At 39.7% G+C, this 22,055-nt stretch overlaps 1 protein-coding gene across 5 annotated transcripts in view; it reads right to left on the reverse strand.

The window, feature by feature from the left end:
• arel1 (apoptosis resistant E3 ubiquitin protein ligase 1) overlaps positions 1-22,055 on the reverse strand; it is a 66,618-nt gene that overhangs the window by 5,197 nt on the left and 39,366 nt on the right. For all 5 annotated transcript variants that reach the window (XM_079852421.1, XM_079852424.1, XM_079852423.1 and 2 more), the window contains 14 exons: positions 20,910-21,147; positions 14,184-14,353; positions 13,875-14,058; positions 11,093-11,331; positions 10,908-10,985; positions 5,929-6,070; positions 5,716-5,837; positions 5,443-5,518; positions 5,213-5,322; positions 4,810-4,989; positions 4,379-4,504; positions 3,236-3,365; positions 3,093-3,151; positions 1,814-1,903 (listed from right to left, as the gene is read on the reverse strand). In XM_079852421.1, the coding sequence (XP_079708547.1) occupies positions 1,814-1,903; positions 3,093-3,151; positions 3,236-3,365; positions 4,379-4,504; positions 4,810-4,989; positions 5,213-5,322; positions 5,443-5,518; positions 5,716-5,837; positions 5,929-6,070; positions 10,908-10,985; positions 11,093-11,331; positions 13,875-14,058; positions 14,184-14,353; positions 20,910-21,147 (1,944 nt within the window). The remainder of the gene's footprint in view (positions 1-1,813; positions 1,904-3,092; positions 3,152-3,235; positions 3,366-4,378; positions 4,505-4,809; positions 4,990-5,212; positions 5,323-5,442; positions 5,519-5,715; positions 5,838-5,928; positions 6,071-10,907; positions 10,986-11,092; positions 11,332-13,874; positions 14,059-14,183; positions 14,354-20,909; positions 21,148-22,055) is intronic.

Consider the following 22,055-nt stretch of genomic DNA (forward strand, 5'->3'; position numbering starts at 1 on the left):
AATCAAATCCTTTTCACACCCATCAGCAGTCGTATTGAGTACCAACTAGGGATGGTAGGATTCACCGATTCGCTGATGCAATGCATCGATTTAAAAAAGTGTGTATCAGATACAAGTTGGCTTTGAAATCGTGATGCATTGTTTCTAACATATATTTGCATCCGTAAAAAACAATTTATTTATTTAAAATTATTAGTAGATGCACTATACTTTTTTATTTAGAAAGTGATCAATAATTTGTGACCAATATTTTCTATGTAGATAGATTTCTCCTCTCTAAACCGTTCTCAAATGGATACTTCTCTCATCACCACTGCTGCTACGTGAATCTGACTTTTCACAACACTACAGAGACTGAGGCGTGTCCTGAGAGTCACATAGAACAGTGGTTTTCAACCTAAGGGCCACGGCCCACTTTATTACGATTGTAATAAAGGTGAAGATGATTACAGTGACATACAGGAGTCATACATTAGGCATGCATGAGCCCGTTATTACTGATGCGCAAACAAACCATGTATGTGAGCTCTCGGCTCATTGATCGCTATAACGTATTTCTGCATGAACAATATATTCGAGTAGTTGTCATAATAAATGTTCTGTGGGTGTTTTATAATGTATGCTCGCCGAAGAAGCATGTTTTAGAGAAGTTTGTGAGGATCAGTGTGGTGTTTATGTACACGTGAACATCAGACGATCCAAACATAGACACGATTGCTTGTTCTGACAGAAAAAACTGTTCACTGATAACATAGACCTTCAGATCGCTGAGTTTCCACACATTCAGAATGTTTTTATTTTTCATTTGTAATTTGGTGTGTTTAATAATTCAGAATGGATCCATATAGTATGCAGTCCTTTGGCATGCATTGCATAGATAGAATCTCTCTCCCTCCGAGGCTGCATGTGAGACGGAGCAACTCACACTCTGTGGGGCCTTGTTCACCCACAGCTTCAGCCAGGCCCAGTTCTACGGGTTGCACCCTCAAAGCGCTAAGCACCCTCAAACGCTATGCACCCTCAAACTCAAGCAAGAGCACCCTCAGCTGATAATGTAATAATATATTGGCAAAACAGATTTGGCAAATGCTCCTATGCATTTGTGTTTGCGCTATGGAGAACGTCAAATTAATCTATTTTCAAAGTATTTTTGCAGCGGTGAGCAATGTAGCCATTCACAGACAGTTGATTTCTTGAACGCAATGGCGAACCAGAGGTATTTAAGTTAGTCAGAGTCTCACCGCTCAAAACGGCAGCGTTTTTATTCAGTGCTGCTGAGCCTCAAAATATTTTGGTATGTGCATCCCTTCCACACACATATGAAAAAGCACAAACAGGACATCGTTGCCCTTGAAACATCCAAAACAAAGTGGCTAGTTTTCGCTCCACACATTCATCAATGAACCTTGGGTGCCCATGACCCCTACGCCGGTTTACCGGGTTATCCAACCACTTTTGGTAGGTACTAACCACTGCATACTGGGAACACCCCACAAGACTATTGGCTGTTGACTGTTTTGGATATGATCTGACCCAGTCATCTAGCCATTACTATTTGGCACTTGTCAAAGACGCTCAGATCTTTTTGCTTGCCCATTTTTCCTGCTTCCAACACATGGAATTCAAGAATTGACTATTTACTTGCTGCTTAATATATCCCATCCCTTGACAGGTGCCATTGTAATGATACAATCAATATTATTCACTTCACCTGTCAGTGGTTTTAGTGTTAATCCATGTATATAACCCATGTTAGCTGCATACCTTGAAAAACTAATGAAATACATTCTTTTTTAAATGTTAAATCACTCACCTTTTCTCTGAAATGCCATGACCCTCCAACAATAACAGCGTGAGATTTAAAGTCCTGTACGTTAATATCTCCTGTACCACACATCAACAACTGAGAACAGGACAGAACAGTCAAACGTTTAAATTTTTACACATCGACTTGGGGAGTCTGTAAAAAAAAAAAAACTGTTAATGGTTTAAATGATTGTTAAAGTTGCGGTCACATTTACCATTGCTTGGTGAAATTTCATGAGAAAAATCCAGTCATTTAAATGTGTCCGATCAGGAGTTCAAAGTGAGGGCGAAATTTTTTTCTGAGCAGAGTTCGCTCGTGTTCAAATTGGTCAAGGATCGCCCCATTTACCAACAAAAGCTGCTTGGTTTGACTTCTGTGACTTGCTAAAATTCATACATAGCTACACTTTTGACAATCACTTTTGCCAACTACTTTCAGTGGAAAGTAACTAAAGCCTGCTTGAAAAAGCAATATTCATGACATAATAGCGTCATATTCGCATTCTGGCTATTGTCAGTTTTTTACATTTGTTTGCTTTTCTCCTACTCCCTGTGCTTACATACTGTATTTCAATACAGCCGAATTACCAATGAAACTATTCTCATTTATATATTTTTCTGTTGGAGACAATGGGATGATTATGAAATAGTGACTGAAATGCAGCCTATTAAGACAACATATTAAATCAACAATCACTTCCAATTACAAAATCTCCACAGACAAAAGATAAAGCAAACAATGACTGTGCAAAAGAAAAGCTTTTTTTCGCAGACAGATAACATCATTAACTGCTCCTCTCTGCCACTCAGCCACTAAACAGAAGGGTAGGCAAGACCTCATGCTCGTGGGGCACTACTGGTGAGTCTTGGAAACTAGATAAGGTTTGTTCAAGTTGTCCCTAGTTTTGTTGGACTCTTTTCTTGGAAAAAGACACTAAAGGGGTCTGAGAAGTCGCTAAATTAGCAACAAAGTCGGTAAGTTGGAAACACTGTTGACAATGGATCTTTTTGGCCATGAAATCTTGATCAATTTCGCTAAATTAAATTTGCAAATGTGACCGCAACTTAAGAATGGACACAAAATGATCCCATTTAAAAGAAATAGTTTTGATTTCCCTAAAGGAAGTATTGGCTGAATGTTCATCAGGGGATGTTTATGGAACAGCTCATCAAACTGTTGTTTGAAATCCAAAGATACAGATATATGGTTAGTATGTAGATATATAACATGTCAACTGAACTGTACTTAGATAAAGGAAAACAGCTATGTTAACTATTGTTCTCACCTCCAATTCATTCTCATCAAATATGGCCAGAAGGTTTTCAGGGACCAGTTCATTCAAACCTGAACAGAAGAGGTCAATTAGTTCATTTGAGATTGTCTTCTCATAAAGACACTGAATTCAAGAGTCTGATCATGGGCTCTTACCTTTGAGGAAGTGCTCTACTTCATCTCGTACCTGACTGGCTAGTCTGTACTGGGCCAACAGGCTTAAGTAGTGAATTTTATTCTCATTGGTCACAGCAATTTGAGCACCACCAGATATCAATTCCACTACCTGTAACATTATTACTCTCAGTGAAGGTGCACAACTAACATTCACCTGTATCTTCAAATAATAGGGATGTCCTAACTTGATTCTGGAAGGCCATTGTCCTAGAGTTTAGCTCCAAACCTAATTAAATACACCTGAAACAGCTAATCGAGGTCTTCAGACTAACTAGAAACATCCAGGCAGATGTGTTTGAGGGTGCTTTCATACTGGCAGTTTAGTTCGGAACGGGGCACGGTTCGCATGAAAAATCACTAATGTGAACGCTGTCATGTGTACCCGGGTGCGCACTGGGGTACCGAACCCGAGACTACCTGGAGGGGGTGGTCTGAGTTCGGTTGCTCCCGAACTGTGCCGCGATTCGTGTGAATGTGAAAGCAACACAGACTCGGGTGCGCACTTGTTCAGGAAGTAAAGTGACCTGCACATGCGTTTTAGCTGATTATGTCTTTAAACGCATGTAAGGGATGATAGTGTTGATTATTTACCTTGGATACGAGCGAGAATGAGCCTGCAGTGTATTCGCGCATAGCGTGTGCAATCAGGGCAACAAATTTGGAAATCCACTGTCTCCTCAAAAGAGTCTGTTCGCAGGCAGCAGAGGGCCACCTTAAGTAACAGTAAACCTGTGTCGTTTACTCACCTGCGCATAATAGCACCAAATTAATAAAAAACACAATACATTGACCCACGTTCTGTTTTCTATAATTTCTACGCAAACGCACCAGGGTCCGATAGAATCAAGTTGAGTGTGAATCCAGACCAACGCTGCAGGGGGCGCCAGGAACAATCGTGCTTGAGCTCGGCCCGCAGCAAATGAGCCCAGTGTGAAAGCACCCTGAGTTGGCTGGAGCTAAACTCTGTAGGACGTTGGCGCTCCAGGTACAGGATTGGACATTTCTGCCTTAAGAGCACTTCCATGCATACATGCAATGAACTGTATGATATTTGGAATCAAGATTTAAATGGAACAGATTTCATTTTTTAAATCAATTTGTCATTGAATTAATGAGGATTACCTTTTCCAGGTGTCCTGACTTGCTATATTTTTCCTCTGCAAACACCAGGTCCATTTCACTGACATCATTGTTCAGAATGAAGCAGACTTTAGTTTTGTAAAATTCCTCATCGTCTGTTTCGAAGTACTGGCAGAGCAAAGAACAACAAAAATGAAACAAACATAAAGATAAATTAGGGGGTGGGATTTCTTAGAATCAGCAGTTTGAAAAAAAAAATTCTGATATTAGAATAGAACTACATGTCGTGTCGTTAGCAACATTATTTGAAACAACACCAATGTCTATGGTAACATTCTAAGCTGTAAAATGACCATAAAAACTAGAATTTAAACAATTTTACAGTTCATTTTTACAGTTCAGGTAATACAATTTTTGACAAAAACTAAAATGTAAAATAAACATTTATTAGAAGGCTATGAATCAACTGTCACCTTATAGTTCATTCGTAATCCAATAATCTGAGCCAAGAAGGAGCGGGTGAATCGGGCTCGTACTAGCTGCTTGTAGGCCCCACCTAAAGCTGATTCATACAGACATTTCCCCACCACTCGTCCTGCAAACTCATACATCTTCACCCTAAGGTGAGGGGGGCGCTCAGCGTTTGGGTGGACCTGCCCAAAAAACACAAAAAAAGCTCATCAGATAACAGCTCACAATATTCAAAAGTCAATGTCTATATTACTGCAGTTCACTAAAGGTGATGGGTGTAATTTTATCCTTTACAATTACTTTCTCCTATACCAGAACTCTTTATATAATCTTTACAGAACACAGAGAAATGAGAATAAGTTTTTCTGCTCACAGAAAACTAATCAGAGGTAGATACTGACTTACCAAGCCTTGGTTGTTGTCACTGAAGCGTGTGAAAAGTTGGTTATTGGTATCAAACAGAGCCTTACAGATAAGCTCAAACCACTCACGCCTTGGCCCTCCCCAGTCCAGAGCTAATAAACACAGCCAAACACAAACAGAACAAATTCTGTTTAAAAAAACCTTTAAATAGGATTTATATTTATTCACACTGTTTATTAACAGTTGTGTTTAACACCAAGCAGTTAACCAACCTTCCTCATCCTGGAACACAACTTCAAAGTTCTTACTCCAATCAGACACAGAAAAGTTCCGTGTTGCCTTCAGAGACTAAAAATGGGGGGAAAGCATCTCTTTTAATTCCCACAAAATTCTGTGTCTGTACTACACAAAAGAAATAAAATATTCCAAGAAATAAATGGGGCAGGTTTGTGTGAGTATGAGTATTTAGGAACTTTGGTCTTTCTATATTGTTCTGAAACTTGTTTTATATGGCCCATGTGTAATGATCTTCCAGATTTGCTCACCGACTCAAGCAGAGAAGGACGGCTGATTTTCAGGCAGGTTTTAGTGCGAGGTCTCTTTGAGTGAATGTGTCTCAGCTCCCGCTGAAAAAAGTTCACTTTATCCTGAAAAGTCTCTGATCCTCCTAGAAGATGCACAAATAACACTAAACACATCAAACACACCAACACGTCTACATTTGTTAGTATTTACTGACAACCAAGACTCATACTAACCTATGTTCTTGTGGAGAAATCGAATAAAGGTGGCAGCCATGATATTTCTGTCCTTACAGCTGAGCTCTACTGGAGGTTGAATCCCATCATCTACCACCAGTGTTAGGTATTTATGAACAGGATCTGGTCCATGGTACGTGAACTGCCAGAGACAGGAGAGTAGAAATGAATACCATAAAATAAAATAAAATATTTATATATATATATACACACACACACACACACACACACACACACAAACACTTGCAATCAAAATTATTCAACCCCACAGAAATTTACAAATGCAAGCTTTTCTAAAGCTAAAAAAAAACAAAGAACATGTATAACACTTGACATATTAAAAGTGATAATGTTAATATATTATGTAATATTTCTATGTTTTTTTCATAATACAGCTATGCCATAATTATTCAACCCCCTTTCAACAGGTATTGCTGTTGATATATCACTTACTAGTTTGGTAGGGTACAAAATTGTGTTAAAACACAATTAAGCTTTTAGGAACTCTAGAACGACACTTGATTAGCTTTAGCTGTGACAAGAACTACCACAATTTCAATTAAATTTCATTCAAAGGGGAATAAGATGTTTGATCAAAGCTGACAAAGCTTTGATTTGCTGCCAAAGACTTGCAAGATCAGAGGTTCCCAATCTTTTTTTTTCCAGGAGACACCAATATATTAACATTCAAAATCTTTAACGACCCACCATCCCCATCAAACACACTAGCAGACACATTTCATTTAATAACTCATTCAGTTAAGTTTTTAATAGATGCAATAACAAATGAAGACAATTAGCAACAGGCAATTATTCATAAGGATATCTTTTTTTCTTTCTAACAACAGGTTCCTCTTTTTTCTAAAACTGATGAACAAATAACAGAAGCTAATTATAATCTGTCAATGTAAACTATCAATTAATCAGAGAAATAACCTCATGTTATCAAACAAATATATCCATTTTATACCTTAAAGACGTTTAACTACAACATGCACAAGCTTAGGCACGAAGTTGGGTCCTTTCACCAGCCAGAACAGTGTTTGGTAAAGAATCTCCTCAGAAAAGAATTTAACTTAACATCCAAGAGTTCGTCCTCTGCTTCTACATACTCCATGTCCTCCTGCTTTGCAGTGTATGGATCCATTACCCATGCGCACTTGGAGACATATTCATCAACATCCGAGAGTCGTGATTTCATCTCCTCCTGTATCAGTTCCATGTGATGGTGAACTTGTTGCTCAAGGATTCAGGTACATTTCCCACAGTCTGATTGAGAAGCAACATGTCTACATATGATTGTATTTACTGACAACCAAGACTCATACTAACCGATGTTCTTGTGGAGAAATCGAATAAAGGTGGCAGCCATGATATTTCTGTCCTTACAGCAGAGTTGTACTGGAGGTTGAATCCCATCATCTACCACCAGTGTTAGGTATTTATGAACAGGGTCTGGTCCATGGTACGTGAACTGCCAGAGATGTATGACGTTCTAATAAGATTTTTGTCTGTCATTTCGTCAAGCAGTTTCAGGTTGTTCAGTCTCAGGAACTCCTTTATTTTTTCTTTCAGTACAATAAAATGAACTAACACTTTGCCTCTTGATAGCCAGCACACTTCGGTATGGAGGAGTGTCTGGTGCGCCTCATCTTCACACAGCTCGGCAAAGATTTGTTTATTCAAAGGACGGGCTTTAATAAAGTTGACAATTTTTACAACCGTCTTGAGCGTTTAATTCAGCTCATCAGAGAGGTGTTTGCTGGCCAGGGCTTGACGGTGTATCATACAGTGAAACACAAGACAGTGGGGAGTCTTTTCCTTCAAACGTGTATTGAAGCCCTTATTTTTTCCCATCATTGAAGCAGTGCAGCATGCGACTAAATTATTATAGGGAATGTTTTGTTTGTACGTTTCAATTGCGTGGAAAACATCTTCTCCTCGTGTCATTTTGGACAAATTAGTAGACAAAAGAATGTCCTGCTTTATTTCAGCGTCTTCAATGTACTGCACATATGCAATCAATACAGCTTCATCTGCCACGGTGGTAGTTTCATCAAGTTGGATAGAAAATAGGTGCATCTGACGATTCTGTCTTTTACTGTATTATTGGACAGAGGTACAGTTTTAAGTTTGGAAGCCACATGTGTGCTGCACAATATTTCTGTCATTTTTACACATGTGGGTTTGAGCAGAGTTTCCCCGATGGTGTGCGGCTTTTTGGATTGGGCAATGAGGAGAGCGCACTCGAATGATGCAACCGTTGCCTGTCTATTTTCATTTCCAGCTCTAGTCAAAGCACCTCTGGTGTTCTGGGGCCTATTTGATATAACAAGCTCTTTTTTCCTTAGGGAAAATTCTCTGGGTTTACCAACCGTCTGTGGGTGTTTGGTGCTCTGATGCCTCCTCAATTTGCAGGGCTTCATGCTTTCATTCACTAGTCTCTCACCACAGATTACACACTCAAATCTCACCTTGTCCATTGCTTCAATGAAACCAAATTTGAGATAACTGTTCAAATAAATCCTTGTTTTCTTTTTAGTGTTCTTCATACATTTCTCTCTTCTCCCTGGCGCTTTGCCATATTTGCTTTGCAGCGTCTTTTAAAAAAAAGCTTTTCACCACTCTCGCGATACACAGCTGAAAATTCTCGATGTTAAGGAAATTGCGACTCTTTTAATTTATAAACTATTATTAAAATATTTCAAATGGAATTATTTATCGTGCTGTTTTAAATAATGATAAAAAATCTTCCAACCTAGAGTGAGCTTGGCGACCCCTCGTAAATCTTTAGCGACCCCCAAGTTGGGAACCACTGTGCTAGTTGACCTGATGAAACGGGGGGGGGGGGGGGATATTTCAGTGAAGACTATGAGAAGAACACTAAACGAGCATTGACTTCATGCCTGGATACCTCAACGAATGCCATTCTTGACCAAGAGAACAAAAAAGGCTGACTGGAACTTTTTGGACCCATGGTTCAGCAGTATGTCTGGCACAAAAAAGGCACAGCTTATGACCACAAGAACACCATCCACAGAGTCAAACATGGAGGTGGATCAGTCTTGTTATGGGGGTGCTTTGCTGCTGCACAAAGTGATAATCTAGACCACGTGACTGGCGTCATGGATTCTTTCAAGTATAATGGCATTTTGGCAAAGATTATGATGCCTTCAGTGCGTAAACTGAAGCTTCACTGTATCATTGGACGTTCAAGCAGAACAATGATCCCAAGTATAAATACGATTCTACCAAAACTTAGTTCAAAGATCGGTCCAGGAATGTTTTGAAGTGGCCTGCTCAGTTTCCAGATTTAAATCATCTTGAAAATCTTAGGTGAGACTTGAAGAAAGCAGCGGCAGCACAGAAACCAAAAGAACAATGTAAGTGAGCTGGAAGCCTAGGCCACAAGGAATGGCCTAAGATTCCAGTAGAGAGGTGTCAGAAGCTTGTAAGCACTTACAGGCAACATGTATCTGACGTTATAAAGAGTAAAGGATTCTCTACAAAATGTTATTTTTGGTGTTTGAATAAGTAAGGAATAATTGACGACAGGCCGTTGAATTATTAGAAAAATAATGCACACCCGAGGTGGTAATGCGGTCACGACGCGAAACGGAGTGGCCGTTACATCTCGGGTGTGCATTATTTTTCTAATAATTCAACGGCCTGAAATCGATTATTCCGCTTATACTACAGTTACCACACCTCGAAACATTGTTCAGATTATGTATTTCAAGACGTTTGTAAAGTTTTTGTCATTAAAACGCTCTTGTATGTAGGACTAATTTCTTACGCATCTAATCCCATGCCTCCGTTGCGAATTCCAAAACGTCATTTTAGAGTTAGTAACGGAGGTTTGAGCCACTGATAGCAGACTAATGCTGGGGACACACGACTAGCTGACACATTCTCTGACTGTTTTCATCGACTGCAGCATATTTTAAACACCGACTTTGATTAAGGCCGGTTATGAATGTAATTTGATGACTGATCATGCCCAAACGCGTGTTCAGCGCGTTCAGTCTGTGTTCAGAACACAGACTGAACGCGCTGAACACACGTTTGGGCATGATCAGTCATCAAATTACATTCATAACCGGCCTTAAAGTGTGTCCTCGGCTCGGCTTTATGCAGTTATTAGAGAGAGATGTTGCAATAATGAGACAGAAAAGCATGTGCGTCAATATTATTATTTATTTATTAATTCAATTCGTTTTAATTAATTCGTTCATTCTTTTTTTTCTATTATTGACAGATGACAGTAGACTATAGCCAAATAAATGAAAAAAAAAAGCCTTTTAACAAGTAAGGCCTATCAATAATTATTTATTTGTTATATTATCTGCAATAAAAATCCGTGCTGCAGGACTATCCATTTATTTAGCCTATATTCAGTTTAATTTTCTATTGATTATTTATAGATAAGAATATACTTTATTTATTAAAATTAAACTGCATGTTTCCATTGATTGTGAAGCTAGATATTGAAAATTGCAGATCAAGCGCATGGGGCTAAATGCTTTGAATTGTATCCTATTTTCCGTTATTACAGTTGACTACGCGAAGTGATATGGAACTGTAATGCGTTCAAGACCTGCCTGGAACTACTTTAGCTGTGCGTTTCCCTGAAAATAATGCACACCTTAGAACGTTCGTCAACCAATCAGATTCAAGCATTCAATGGCCCTGTAGTATAATTGTGTATATATGAATGTTTAGAGCCAAGTAGATTTTCATTTGAACTCAGAAACTCAACTTTAAATTCTCAGAATCACTCAAATGTGTATTAATAACATTTCTATGATTTACAGATGCCATTTTGTTCATAAAACAAGAATGTCTTGCAAGTTAGGGGGGTTCAATTTTGATAGCAAGTGTACATATTCTTGAAGTAAATAATAGTTTTTGCAAGCAGCAAAATAATGGTGTTTTTTTGTAAATTATTCAGAAAAGAATTAGTCTGAAGAAAAGATAACCTTAGTTCCGGGGCACACACGGAAAGTGAAAAGGCGCCAAGGAATAATCTTCAGGTAAAACTCTTTTACAGAAAATTGCTGAAACACAATATAATAAGTCAGTATCCAAATGAACAAAGAACCAACATTAACAAACAAAATTAACCAAACAAATGTAGAACTAACCTATTTACAAAATATTTTACCTTTGGTGAGATATAGCAATAGACCTTTTTTGGTTTCTTGACCTTCTCTGACTGGCCCTCTACAGGGGAGTCATGTTCCTCCTCCTCATCGCCCATGGAGGGCCGTCTCTGTAGGGCTGGCTGGGACGATGCTAGAAACTGCCAAGGACAGCTACTGTAAGTGCCCGTGTTGTAGAGGTAGGCTTCAAAGTAGATGCCTGGAGTAGACACGTTTTTCTCCACACAGTTCTTCTCATTTTCTATGTAAGTGCATAATGGCAAAAAGACATTAAGAAAAGGTTATAGAAATGCATTTTGAGAGGTGTCATTGTTACCCTTGATACATTGCAAGTAAAGGGTCATGATATCCTAAACTATATTTTCTGAGATTTTTACAGTTATGTGTGTTGAACATCTCAAACAGTGAGATTATATACAGTAAGTGAGAGATGCATTAATGGGTCAAAAATTGTTTTTGATTTGTAAGAGTTTCTGTGTTGCATAAGTTGTTTTTCATAGGTCCTGAGTCTGTGACTGGTCTTAACGGACCTATAACGATCAAATGGCAAACTATGCCTCAAAAGTTATTAAAGATGCAACTTCATATATATTTTCGATGCGGATTATGATAGCTATATTAAATTATAGCTGTCACGGGATATGTATGTAGAGTATTTGTGTAATTTACGGTGAGCTTACAAAACCATGTATAAGATGTGTATATTGTGTTAGGGGTGTAACGATACATTGCTATATCGAGATATCGCAATAAAAAAATGCGGCGATATATACAAATTTTTTTTTTAAATGAGACCAAGTTACCTGGTGTCCATAAGAAACAGTTAGTTAGTAATAGCTGAGGCTGCCTAATGTGTCACACTGCCAGTTACCCCCAACAGACATGTTAGCATACTAGCTGGTGTGACTAGCTGGTGTTTTCTTGGTGTGCATAAATATGCAGCAAAGGTAGCTGTTAATGGGGATGCAGGATGGGATCCATGTATTGTAAAAAAAAAAGGTGTGAAATGGTGCGATTGTGGAACCGTCTTGTCAGTCTGCCAGATGAAAGGCTAACTAGGAATTTTTTTAATTGGGACAGAGCAAAGCATCACCCCTGGTCTGGAGAGGTTTCAATAATACTGTCTGTGTCTGACTTGCATATAATGTATCAAAATAATCTCCAATGTAATATAAATGTCGTCAGACAAAGATTGTTAAGTAAATATGAAGATCAATGGAAACAGGATATATGGAAGAAGCCAAAACTTAGAAATTATGTTCAGTTTAAGAATGATTATGTTACAGAACCTTATATTTTCCTTAATCTAAAGAGAAGGCAGAGGTCCCTCTGTGCTCAATTGAGAACTAGTACCTTACCTCTGGCAGTGGAAGTGGGTCGATTTAAAGGTACACCTGAACATTTACGTTTGTGTGAATTCTGTGATCTCCAGGTTGTGGAAGATGAATTTCACTTTGTTTTTTATTGTCCTTTATACTGTGATTTAAGGAACTCTCTTTTTGAATCAATTCAGTTAAAAAATCCTGATATATTTTGGAAATAATGAAGGGGAGATTTTGTGCTGGCTGTTTGAAAATGATGTTTTTGCTTTAGCAAAATTTAAAGAAAAGACCTGGTATCTGTGGCAAAGTATTTTGTATCGCATATGACAAGCCATCTCTATTTGTATGTGTACTTATTTTTATTGGTTTAGTTATGTTATGTTGGGTTCTGTGTTATGTCACGTGGCTATCTGGAGATAATTGTTAAATTATTACTGTACTGTCTAGCAAGCCCATGAGGGCTGGGCACCATGGTGTTTGACACTTAAATAAACAAATCAATCTATCAATCTAAACTTACACTAAAGCTGCTACAAAAAGGTTCCCAATTAGGTACTGAACCCGGCTCTTTGCACTAGGGGCCAAACTCTCCCCTTACTTAGCCAGCCAGGGACTGGAGATGACAGACTTAAGTCAGAATGCATAAAAGTGGTGAATCCTCATGTTCTGTGGTAGCTGCAGTCTGAAGGCCACAGAGAAATGACTGATTTTGTTGTGTTGGTTCAACAAAAATCCACTGTAAAAAACACAACTTGAAAAAAGTTGAAATTACTGATTTTGTTATGTTGGTTCGGCAAAAATCCACACTGTAAAAATCTTGTACAACAACAAAAAAAAAACTTAGTACTAATTTCCCCTAGCTTTTTCTTGTTGACTCAACTTTTGTAAATAACAGTTATATGAACTGAAAATAAGTTGTCTGTGACACACACACAAAAAAAACGTTTAGTTGAGTCAACTTGACATTATTTGTTTTCTGGAGAGGTGCAACTATTCTGTAACAAATCTTTTGTAGTTGAGCCAATTCAACATTTTGGTAATGCAAGCCATAATTATTAGGCACGTTTTCTTATAGAACAACTTAAGGGTGAGTAAATGATGGCAGAATTTTCTGATTTGGGTGAACTAACCCTTTAAGTATAAACAAGTGAAATGTAACAAGTGAAATAATTCTGGTAATTTAGTTTCACCAATTCACCTGCATGTCTTTCGATTGTGGGGGAAACGCGAAACACTCGGAGGAAAACAAATAAAAACTAAATTAATGCGGGGGATTTTAAAAAAAAGTTTTCTTATCATGCTTAGCTCTATGAGTACAATCTCAATTAAATTATACAAATTTTTTATTCTTTATCAGGGGAACACAAATCACTGGAAAAGTCATGGAAAAGTGATGAAAAGGTGTTAGAAGCGTTTTAGTAAATCTCCCCAACAACCATCTCCAATACCAAGATTAACTCACCACTGAGTACAATGATGTCAAACTCCCCATTGCTAAGGGGCTGGTCCCTGTATGAGATGCATGCCCTAAAGCAGCCTTTCTTCCTGAAGGTGAGCCTCATCAGAACCTGACACTGAGGCTTGTTTAATGATACCGCTGTGCTGTAGCATTCATCTGAGCTCTCCTCCTCCTCCACTGTGCCCAACTGTAGGAACAGCAAGAAAAAGAGATTTAAATACAAACTCAGCAAATTCTATTGGACCTGCAACCTCTTTAATGCTAATACATATACACAACTATAAACAGTAAGTTTGCAGTAAGTGCCCTTACTGGGTGGACATGAACGCTGTAATTGACCTCATCCACCAGTGAGACGGAGTTACTGGTGGGGTTGCCATACTCATCCCTTGGTTCTATCTGGAGCGTGTGCTGCTGGCCGTAAGTCAGCACCAGTGTTGAGAAGTGGTACGCTATCTTTGTTTTGGATGGGACTACTGTACCTGCAATATACATGCAATTCATATCATGAGTCATCTACATCTGTTCATTTTGACTAAGAGAGTAAGTTTCTTGGAATACACAGCTTAATGCAAGCTTAAATATAACAACATATTACCTGGTTATCATTTTACATTACTAACAGAAAAGAGGGAAGAGACTGACAATGGATATGCTGGTTCTTTTGAAGGTCTATCATTGGCTTCTATACAGTAGAGCAAGCCTGTTTTTGGGACTGTACGAACTTACACTTTTTGGGAACTTAGACTGGGAGACAAAATTACTGGGACAACAGCATGTTTCAAAATAAGGATACAAATGAACAAAATTTAATTGTAATTTACTTTTAGTTATCTTTGATATTTGATGGGGTTGTGAAAGGAATTTTGTTATTTATTTCTAAGATATTTTTTACACATGTACCAGCTTAGTTTTAAATCAATATTTTGTTCAAGGAACAGCAGGCACCAAAGGTGCTGGAACCTTATTGTATTTGTTCCAATTTTCTGATTATTAGGGGTTTAAACACCGAAGGGACAATCTTCTTTCTATTATTTTCTGCCCTAAAAGCACATAGGTGTCAGAGAAGGTAAATTGTAGAGACCCCAAACTTAGCAGGATGGTTCTAAAGGCGTGCATCTACTCAAATACACAGACACAAATACGTCTGACACTAAGTGGTGCTATAATAAGGGGTTCCCTTTCAAAGGAGCTCAAAGCTGTATCAAGGTGTTGATGATATGGAAACACTTCCAGCGCTGTGTGAAATCACGCCAATTCTATTGGCCGTCGGATGTTAGGTGACGAAGCGTAGAGCGTCATTAAGACCATAACACGCCACCTGCATTAAAGGTCATCAGCTTCTTTGTCTTGAGGAAGCTGCAAGTCTGCTGTTATCAGTGGGATTTATTGTGACATCTCACTCTGTTTTACATGGCCAGCAAACAGTTCAGGAATTGTGCGTCGCCGTACCTTGCTTTATTATGGAGGATAAAATGCATGATTTATTTGTAATGTGTTGGGACTGGAACATGCCCAGTCAGCCCTCGAGTGGGCTGACTGTCCTAATTGTGAACGTTTCATGCCTGACATCATGCATGAGGCATCTGCGCTCCATTGTTCATGTCCTGCATCTGCCGAGGCAGCTCTTTGAGTTCGGTCATGGGGATCACAGGTGGTAGGGCTGCTCAATTATGCCAAAAATCTTAATCACGATTATTTTGGTAAATATTGAAATCACGATTATTTAACACGATTATTGGTGGATGATATGATCATCTTACTTTTGATATGAGTCATTTTAAATGTCAGTGAAATTTCACAATTATCAATACTTCAGCAAAAACTAATACTAGGTTAATTAAGTAAAAAGTCCTCAAAACAGTTTCAGAAGACAAGTAATCAGTCAGCAATAAAATAAGAACAAAGAAACTAATAACAAAGAAAACCGACAAAAAATTAAACAGAACAAAAATACAAATTAAATAAACAGTGCTTTAAGTATTTCAGGAAGATGTACTAACAGTGGTATTCAGATAAGTAATAGCCTACAACAGATATTGAATAAAGTAATCAAATGTAAAATAACACTGCTGTATACAGTACATTAAATATAGACTAATCCTTATTTAAAACTACAAAAGTTATTCATTCAAGAGCAGTAAGTGATTTTATCTTTGTCTTTTCTTGTTTGATTAACATTAATGACTGCAGTAGTCATTAAAGGGTAACTAAACCCTAAAACAACTTTTTTTTGTTAATGATCTGTAAGACTGGGGCTTTATTAATGCTCTTCATTGATTCAAGTAATTTTTTTGACATTTGTGTTTAAAGTGTTTTAATTCTACAAAATATGGTGTAAAAACGTCTGAGTGCTGCCCTCTTCAGGTTGAACGGTGGCTACTGCAGTTGAATTTTCTTATTGAAAGTTGAGGTACCCTCTGATGTCAGAGGGTACCAGCTAACCACGCCCCTTGCCTACAGAGAGACGCGTCTCAGATGCACGCCGCCCCTCCGATGGGCTCTGCCTACTTTTCCAGCATTTTTCAAATATTGCCAGTGGGTGGAGTCAGGCTCTGACCAGGGGTTTAGTTACCCTTTAATGTTGGCTGCTGTCACTTTAAGAGCTAACGCACAAACCCAATATACTGTGTCCACACACGTTTCAAACGTACTTTCTCAAATGTTTCAATCACTTAAGACATAACCGACTGTGTTTACAAGGTTACTTACCAAAACGGCATTTCAACATATTTGTGTATAGGCTATTTGACTGTTTAGTTGCGTATTTGAAGGCCAAAGTATATGTAAAATTTTTTGTTGTGGGGTCCTTAGATGATCCGCTTTCTGACTTACACATAATGAGGACCTGCTCGAAATGGTATCTTGTGCGGTGGCCAAATTAAGTCTGGAATGGATGGAGGAGAAACAGGAAGCGGCTTGCAGCAAATTAATGAGCACTTCCTGACTAGTGGCCAGGAGCAAACCCCCCACACATGAGCAAAAGCCCATATTTGGTCCATGTATTAAACCCTGCCACGTCTAATTATTTGACCATTGTAGGGTTGGAGGAGCATGGGTATGGCGCGATGTCCAAGGCTGAAGAGATGCTAACTAGCTGTCTCTTACCATCTTCAGCATCATGCTGGAGGGGCCAGGCTTTGCTTTCTAGGCCCTGTAGGGTTATATCTGGCCTGGTTTATGCTGCAGCAAGTCAGGCTGTTGCATCCCTGCACAACGATTTTGCAGGCCTACAAGGCCAACCTCCTGAAGAATTTGGACACCGATAAGGGGTTAGACCCTGAGGTGGTTAAGGAACTCTGCCGGGCCACATATCTCAGCATCTGTGCCACCAAGCAGATGGCCTGCACAATCGGCTATTCTATGCATGCCATGGTTGCCAAGAAGAGGCATCTGTGGCTCAATTTCTCAGGCATTAAGGAAAAAGAAAAACACCAAAGTCCCAAAGAAATAATCTGGGTGTCTTTCTCCTAGACACCCAGATTTTGCCTCTTGGTTTGTTTGGCGATGCAGTGAATGCGGTCGTTGACAGGTTCCAGGAAGCCAAGAGTCAGTCACTCACCATTTCCAGGAGCTGGTTGCCTCGACCAGCCAGTCCCAGCCTGACCCGAGCTATTATAGGTAGGACCAGAGGGCCAGTGTGGCTGCCCATGCCCACCCATGAGATTGGGCGCGGAGGCACCACACACAATTTCACCCACCAAAGTGAAGATTGGATCTAAGGACAATCATCGCTGCATGGGCGGCTATGAAAAACAGTCCTGACGCCAGCGTGCGCAGGGCACTGAAGGTGTGCCCCCTTGGGAGGGAGTGTCGCACCACTACATTGTGTGGCTATTCTCCCCTGATGCTCTCAGGAGGTTGGCTTGCGAACCATATGTGGGGGAGCAGTGATCTCCAGCAGGTTTTCCGTCCAATCACTGTTCAACGACGCTGCCCGAGTGTGGCGTCCACCCTTTCTTCAGAGACTTTCAGGACACACAAGGATGTTAGGGCAGTCTTCCCCCATTGACAGTGTCAGGCATTCCCCACTCAATGAGTCCCCAACAAAATATCAAATATAAATGAGACCCCTCTTCTCAATATCAACAAATTTACACCTATATTTCAGTGCATCTGGCAGTATGGCAACTTCTGCCAAATGTTTCTTATTGGGTCCAGCAGACCATAGCTAAAGGGTATAGGATTCAGTTCAACACTCATTCACAGCGTTTCAATGGCATGCTCCCCACTGTGGTAAGCGCGGAGCAGGTCCCAATACTAACGCTAGAACCACAATCTTTTTTTAGGCAAAGAGGCCATAACAAATGTCTCCCTTCCCTTAAGAGAGTCTGGCTTCTACAGTGGTTATTTTTTGGTTCCCAAAAAAGAACAGGGTTTTGCGCCCGATTCTAGATCTGCATTTTCTGAACAGAACACAAGACCAGTCACAAGACTGGTTTGTCTCGATAGATCTACAGGACGCATATTTTTATATCGAAATCCTGCCAGAACTCAGGAAGTTCCTCAGATTTGCTTTCAGAGGTGAGGCATACCAGTACCGGGTTCTTCTCTTCAATCTACACCTTCACAAAGTGCATGGATGCGACTCTGGCTCTGCTGCGACTTCAGGGCATTAATGTTCTAAATTACATCGATAACTGGATGATATTAGCTCAGTCAAAGGAATTAGCAGTTTGACATTTAGATGATGATGATGATGATGATGATGATGATGAAACTGTATGCACTGAAATCGCAACTCTTTGAACGCAGTGCGAACAGCATCATTTGAAACCAGTTCACTGCCCAGTTGGTTCAGTGCTAGAGTTCCTGCAGGAGTGTCTTAAAGTTTATGTGGTTGCTATTTTGGCTAGCCATGCTGTAGGGAGACATTCCCTTGTTTTGCACACAGATAGAGGACTGTCTGAACATAAACCACAGCCATTTTGGAGTCTCTAACTCAATTACTCTAGCACAACCAACTGTCCAAATTTGCACCCATGTTTATGCTAATAACAAAATTATTTTTTCCTATGATTCCTTGGCTTAAGGCGATTATATTGCACTTTGATGTAATTTTACTTCTATACTAGTGATCGACCGATATATCGGTCGGCCGATAAATCGGGCCGATATTTGCGGGTTTGACATGTATCGGCATCGGCCGATACGCGGCTGCTGCGTTCGCCGATTGTTTTTTTCCCGGCATTAATTACAGACAGGCGTCTGCAGGCAGCAGCTCTGTGTTGCTGGAGACGCTGCAGTTCACGTGCAGCCCATGCACTGCCCCTCCCACACTAGCAGAGTGCTGGAAGCCTCTTCTAGACAACGGTTAGTTTTAAAATTTTAAAGCATCTTTTTAACTGTTTGACTTAGCTGAAATACACTTAAAGTGGAAACACGTTGCTCTATATGTGCGTGCAACTATAGCTAAGCAAGTTTGTGGGTCCAAATGGAAAACGCGAATGCCTCATCTATAAAACTGCTTGTCATTGTATTTAGGGAGCTGCAAATAGCTAAGTTTGAGGCTATCCATATGCATACGGCAGCTGTTACGAACACTGGTCAGAGGATTAAATAATGCCGACGTTGTTCGGTGATTCCGTGATATTTGTGGGAGTTTTATTCAGCGACCACCTGGCTGAGGTTTGGACGTGTGTTCATAAAAGAAGCGACGCGGTTGCAACACGCATGCGATGCAGCGTGCTCGTTTGTCCAGGCGCTCCTGTGCCGTGGTGAGATGAAAACATCTAAACTTTTCAGAATGCCGCAAGCGCACGCAGGTCATGTGACAAAAAACAACTGACCTTTCCATGACAACATCGAAAGCTCGGCCGAACAGCGGATCATAGCTGGACAGGGCGGGTTTTTATTTCTCATCTCCATAAATATATGTAGTCGTAAAGGGCTAGAAATAAATTGATCCTTACTTCCTCGTCATCGTGGAGAGCGCAGTTCATGTTTGCATAGCAACAACAGACGCAAGCGCTTGTAGAAGCGGCGCGGCCGTGCTTTCCACACGTTTTAGTGTGGTGATCCCTAATTCATAATAAACTTAGAATCTATTTGGTTTAAAATCGTTTTTGTTTTGTTTAAAATGGAGATCACGATTACATATATAAGACAACTACACAGAATAACATGTTCCAGTCAATATTTTATTTATTATGCTTAAATATTTATTTTCAGAATTTATTGTCAGAATTTGAATTATGCTTAAATATTTATTTTCAGTATTTTCAGCACTGAACTTTTTTTCTGTTCTACCTCACGTTTTTAATATTTGTCAAATTTTTTTTTTTTTAGTTCAATAAATGTTCCTTTTTTTAATTGAGACTTGTAACAGTTGTTATCATTATATATTATATACGTGTCATTTTTATGATGTAAACTGAGTGAGCAAAAGCAGTATCGGCTCCAAATATCGGCCCAAGAAAATCGGCAACCCGTATCGGTCATCGGCTAAGGCTGATGAAAAAAAATCGGTATCGGCATCGGCACTAAAAAATCCATATCGGTCGATCCCTATTCTATACTATACTGTGCTATAAGAAGCTTTAAGATTATTCAATAAACTGTTAATTTTTATTGGTTGAATGTGTTTAAAGACATTATGCTGTTACATCACAATGTGCTGTGTGAATATTTAAATTCTTCAAATTGCTCAACGTTTTCTGGTGCTGTGTTGAAGTTTAAAATCTTTATATTGTTCAAAATGATCTCCTGTGCTGGTTGAATATGTTTAAAGATGTTTACATCAAAAATTATTTGTACTGTGTGAATGTTCACATTCTTCATAATGCTCATAATTAAACCATGAGCTGTTTATATGTAATTACATTCTGATTTTATTCTGTCTAAATTCTTCATATTGTTCAAAATGCGATGAAGCTCATGCATCAATCTTGCTAATAGGCATATACTGTATAAGGGATTATTTATGAGTAATATGAATTGTATGCAAATTCTGACATTGCAGTGTATACATACTTCTAGGATGATAGCTTGTTAGGCGTGTATAAAAGTGAGCATTAGGAATCTGTACTTGCATTTTACCTGGTTGGAATATTTTGTAGTAAGGGCTGTAGGCCACATTCAAGCCTCCAAGTTTTACAGCTACCTCGTAGCGTCCAGCTTTACGCACAGTGAAGGCCACTTTGACTACATTAGATTCAGGCTCTTGAAGGACTTCCTGGGTGACAGGGACTTCTAAAGCCAGCTCTATGTGAGTGATGTTCACCCTCAGTCCCACAGGTCTATGTGCAGGAAATGGCTGGCCATTTTTGTAGAAGAGCTGTGAGAAAGATTTCAAAACATTTAATACACAATACTGCATTTATTTCAATTGAGCTGCATGAAGTACCCAATGTATAGTCAGTACAAAATTTGAAAAATTTGACAAAAATAAAAAATAAAATAGGTAACACTTTAGTTTAGGGTTCAATTCTCACTATTACCTGGTTGCTTATTAGTGTGCATATTACTAGGATATTGGCTTTTTATTAGTAAAGCAAATTTTAATGCCTTAGGCCCCGATCACACAGAACGCGTTCTCTTACGAGAGGCCTCTCGTACTGCGTAAGTATCTTACGCTAGGGGAAAATCCCTTTTCCGCGAGATATTGAAGCCAAAAATTATCCTTAATTTTGTAATAATGTAAAACGCGTTGCGGCAGCATGTAGAGTAGACATAGGCAAGACGGCTCGCGTGCCTATTGGCTGACCTGCGGCAACTGCAGCAGCCTATCGAGCGAGGCCACTCGTGACGTCAGACCCAATGAGGGCGCTTCGTGCCCACTGCGTCACGTCCCGCCGAAACAGGCGTGGCTTAGGCCTATAAATACAGCTCGAAGGCTGATAGAATCTGATTTTTCATCTCTTCAGCGAAGCTCACGCATCGCTGGATCCGGAGAGAGAGAAGCCGCGCCGTCTGAGAAAGCCTTTCAGCGGGACGAGCCACTGCATCTGAAGTCGCTGGCCGCGCCGCCTTCAGTCGCCGTTCCTGCTGCGCTATCCGGCGTTATATCCTTTTCTCTTCACTGTGTTTTGTGTGTGTGTGTGTTCGCCGCCGCGACACACACTCTCATTGCATAAAAGAGCCGGGCGTCTTTTTCAAGATGCCCCTTTCCTGTGGCTCGTGTCGAGCCCCACTCAGCGACGGGGACCGCCACTTGATCTGCGTTTCCTGCCTGGGTGAGGATCA

This window comes from Squalius cephalus (assembly GCF_949319135.1).
Source record: "Squalius cephalus genome assembly, chromosome: 20".
Taxonomy (NCBI): domain Eukaryota; kingdom Metazoa; phylum Chordata; class Actinopteri; order Cypriniformes; family Leuciscidae; genus Squalius; species Squalius cephalus.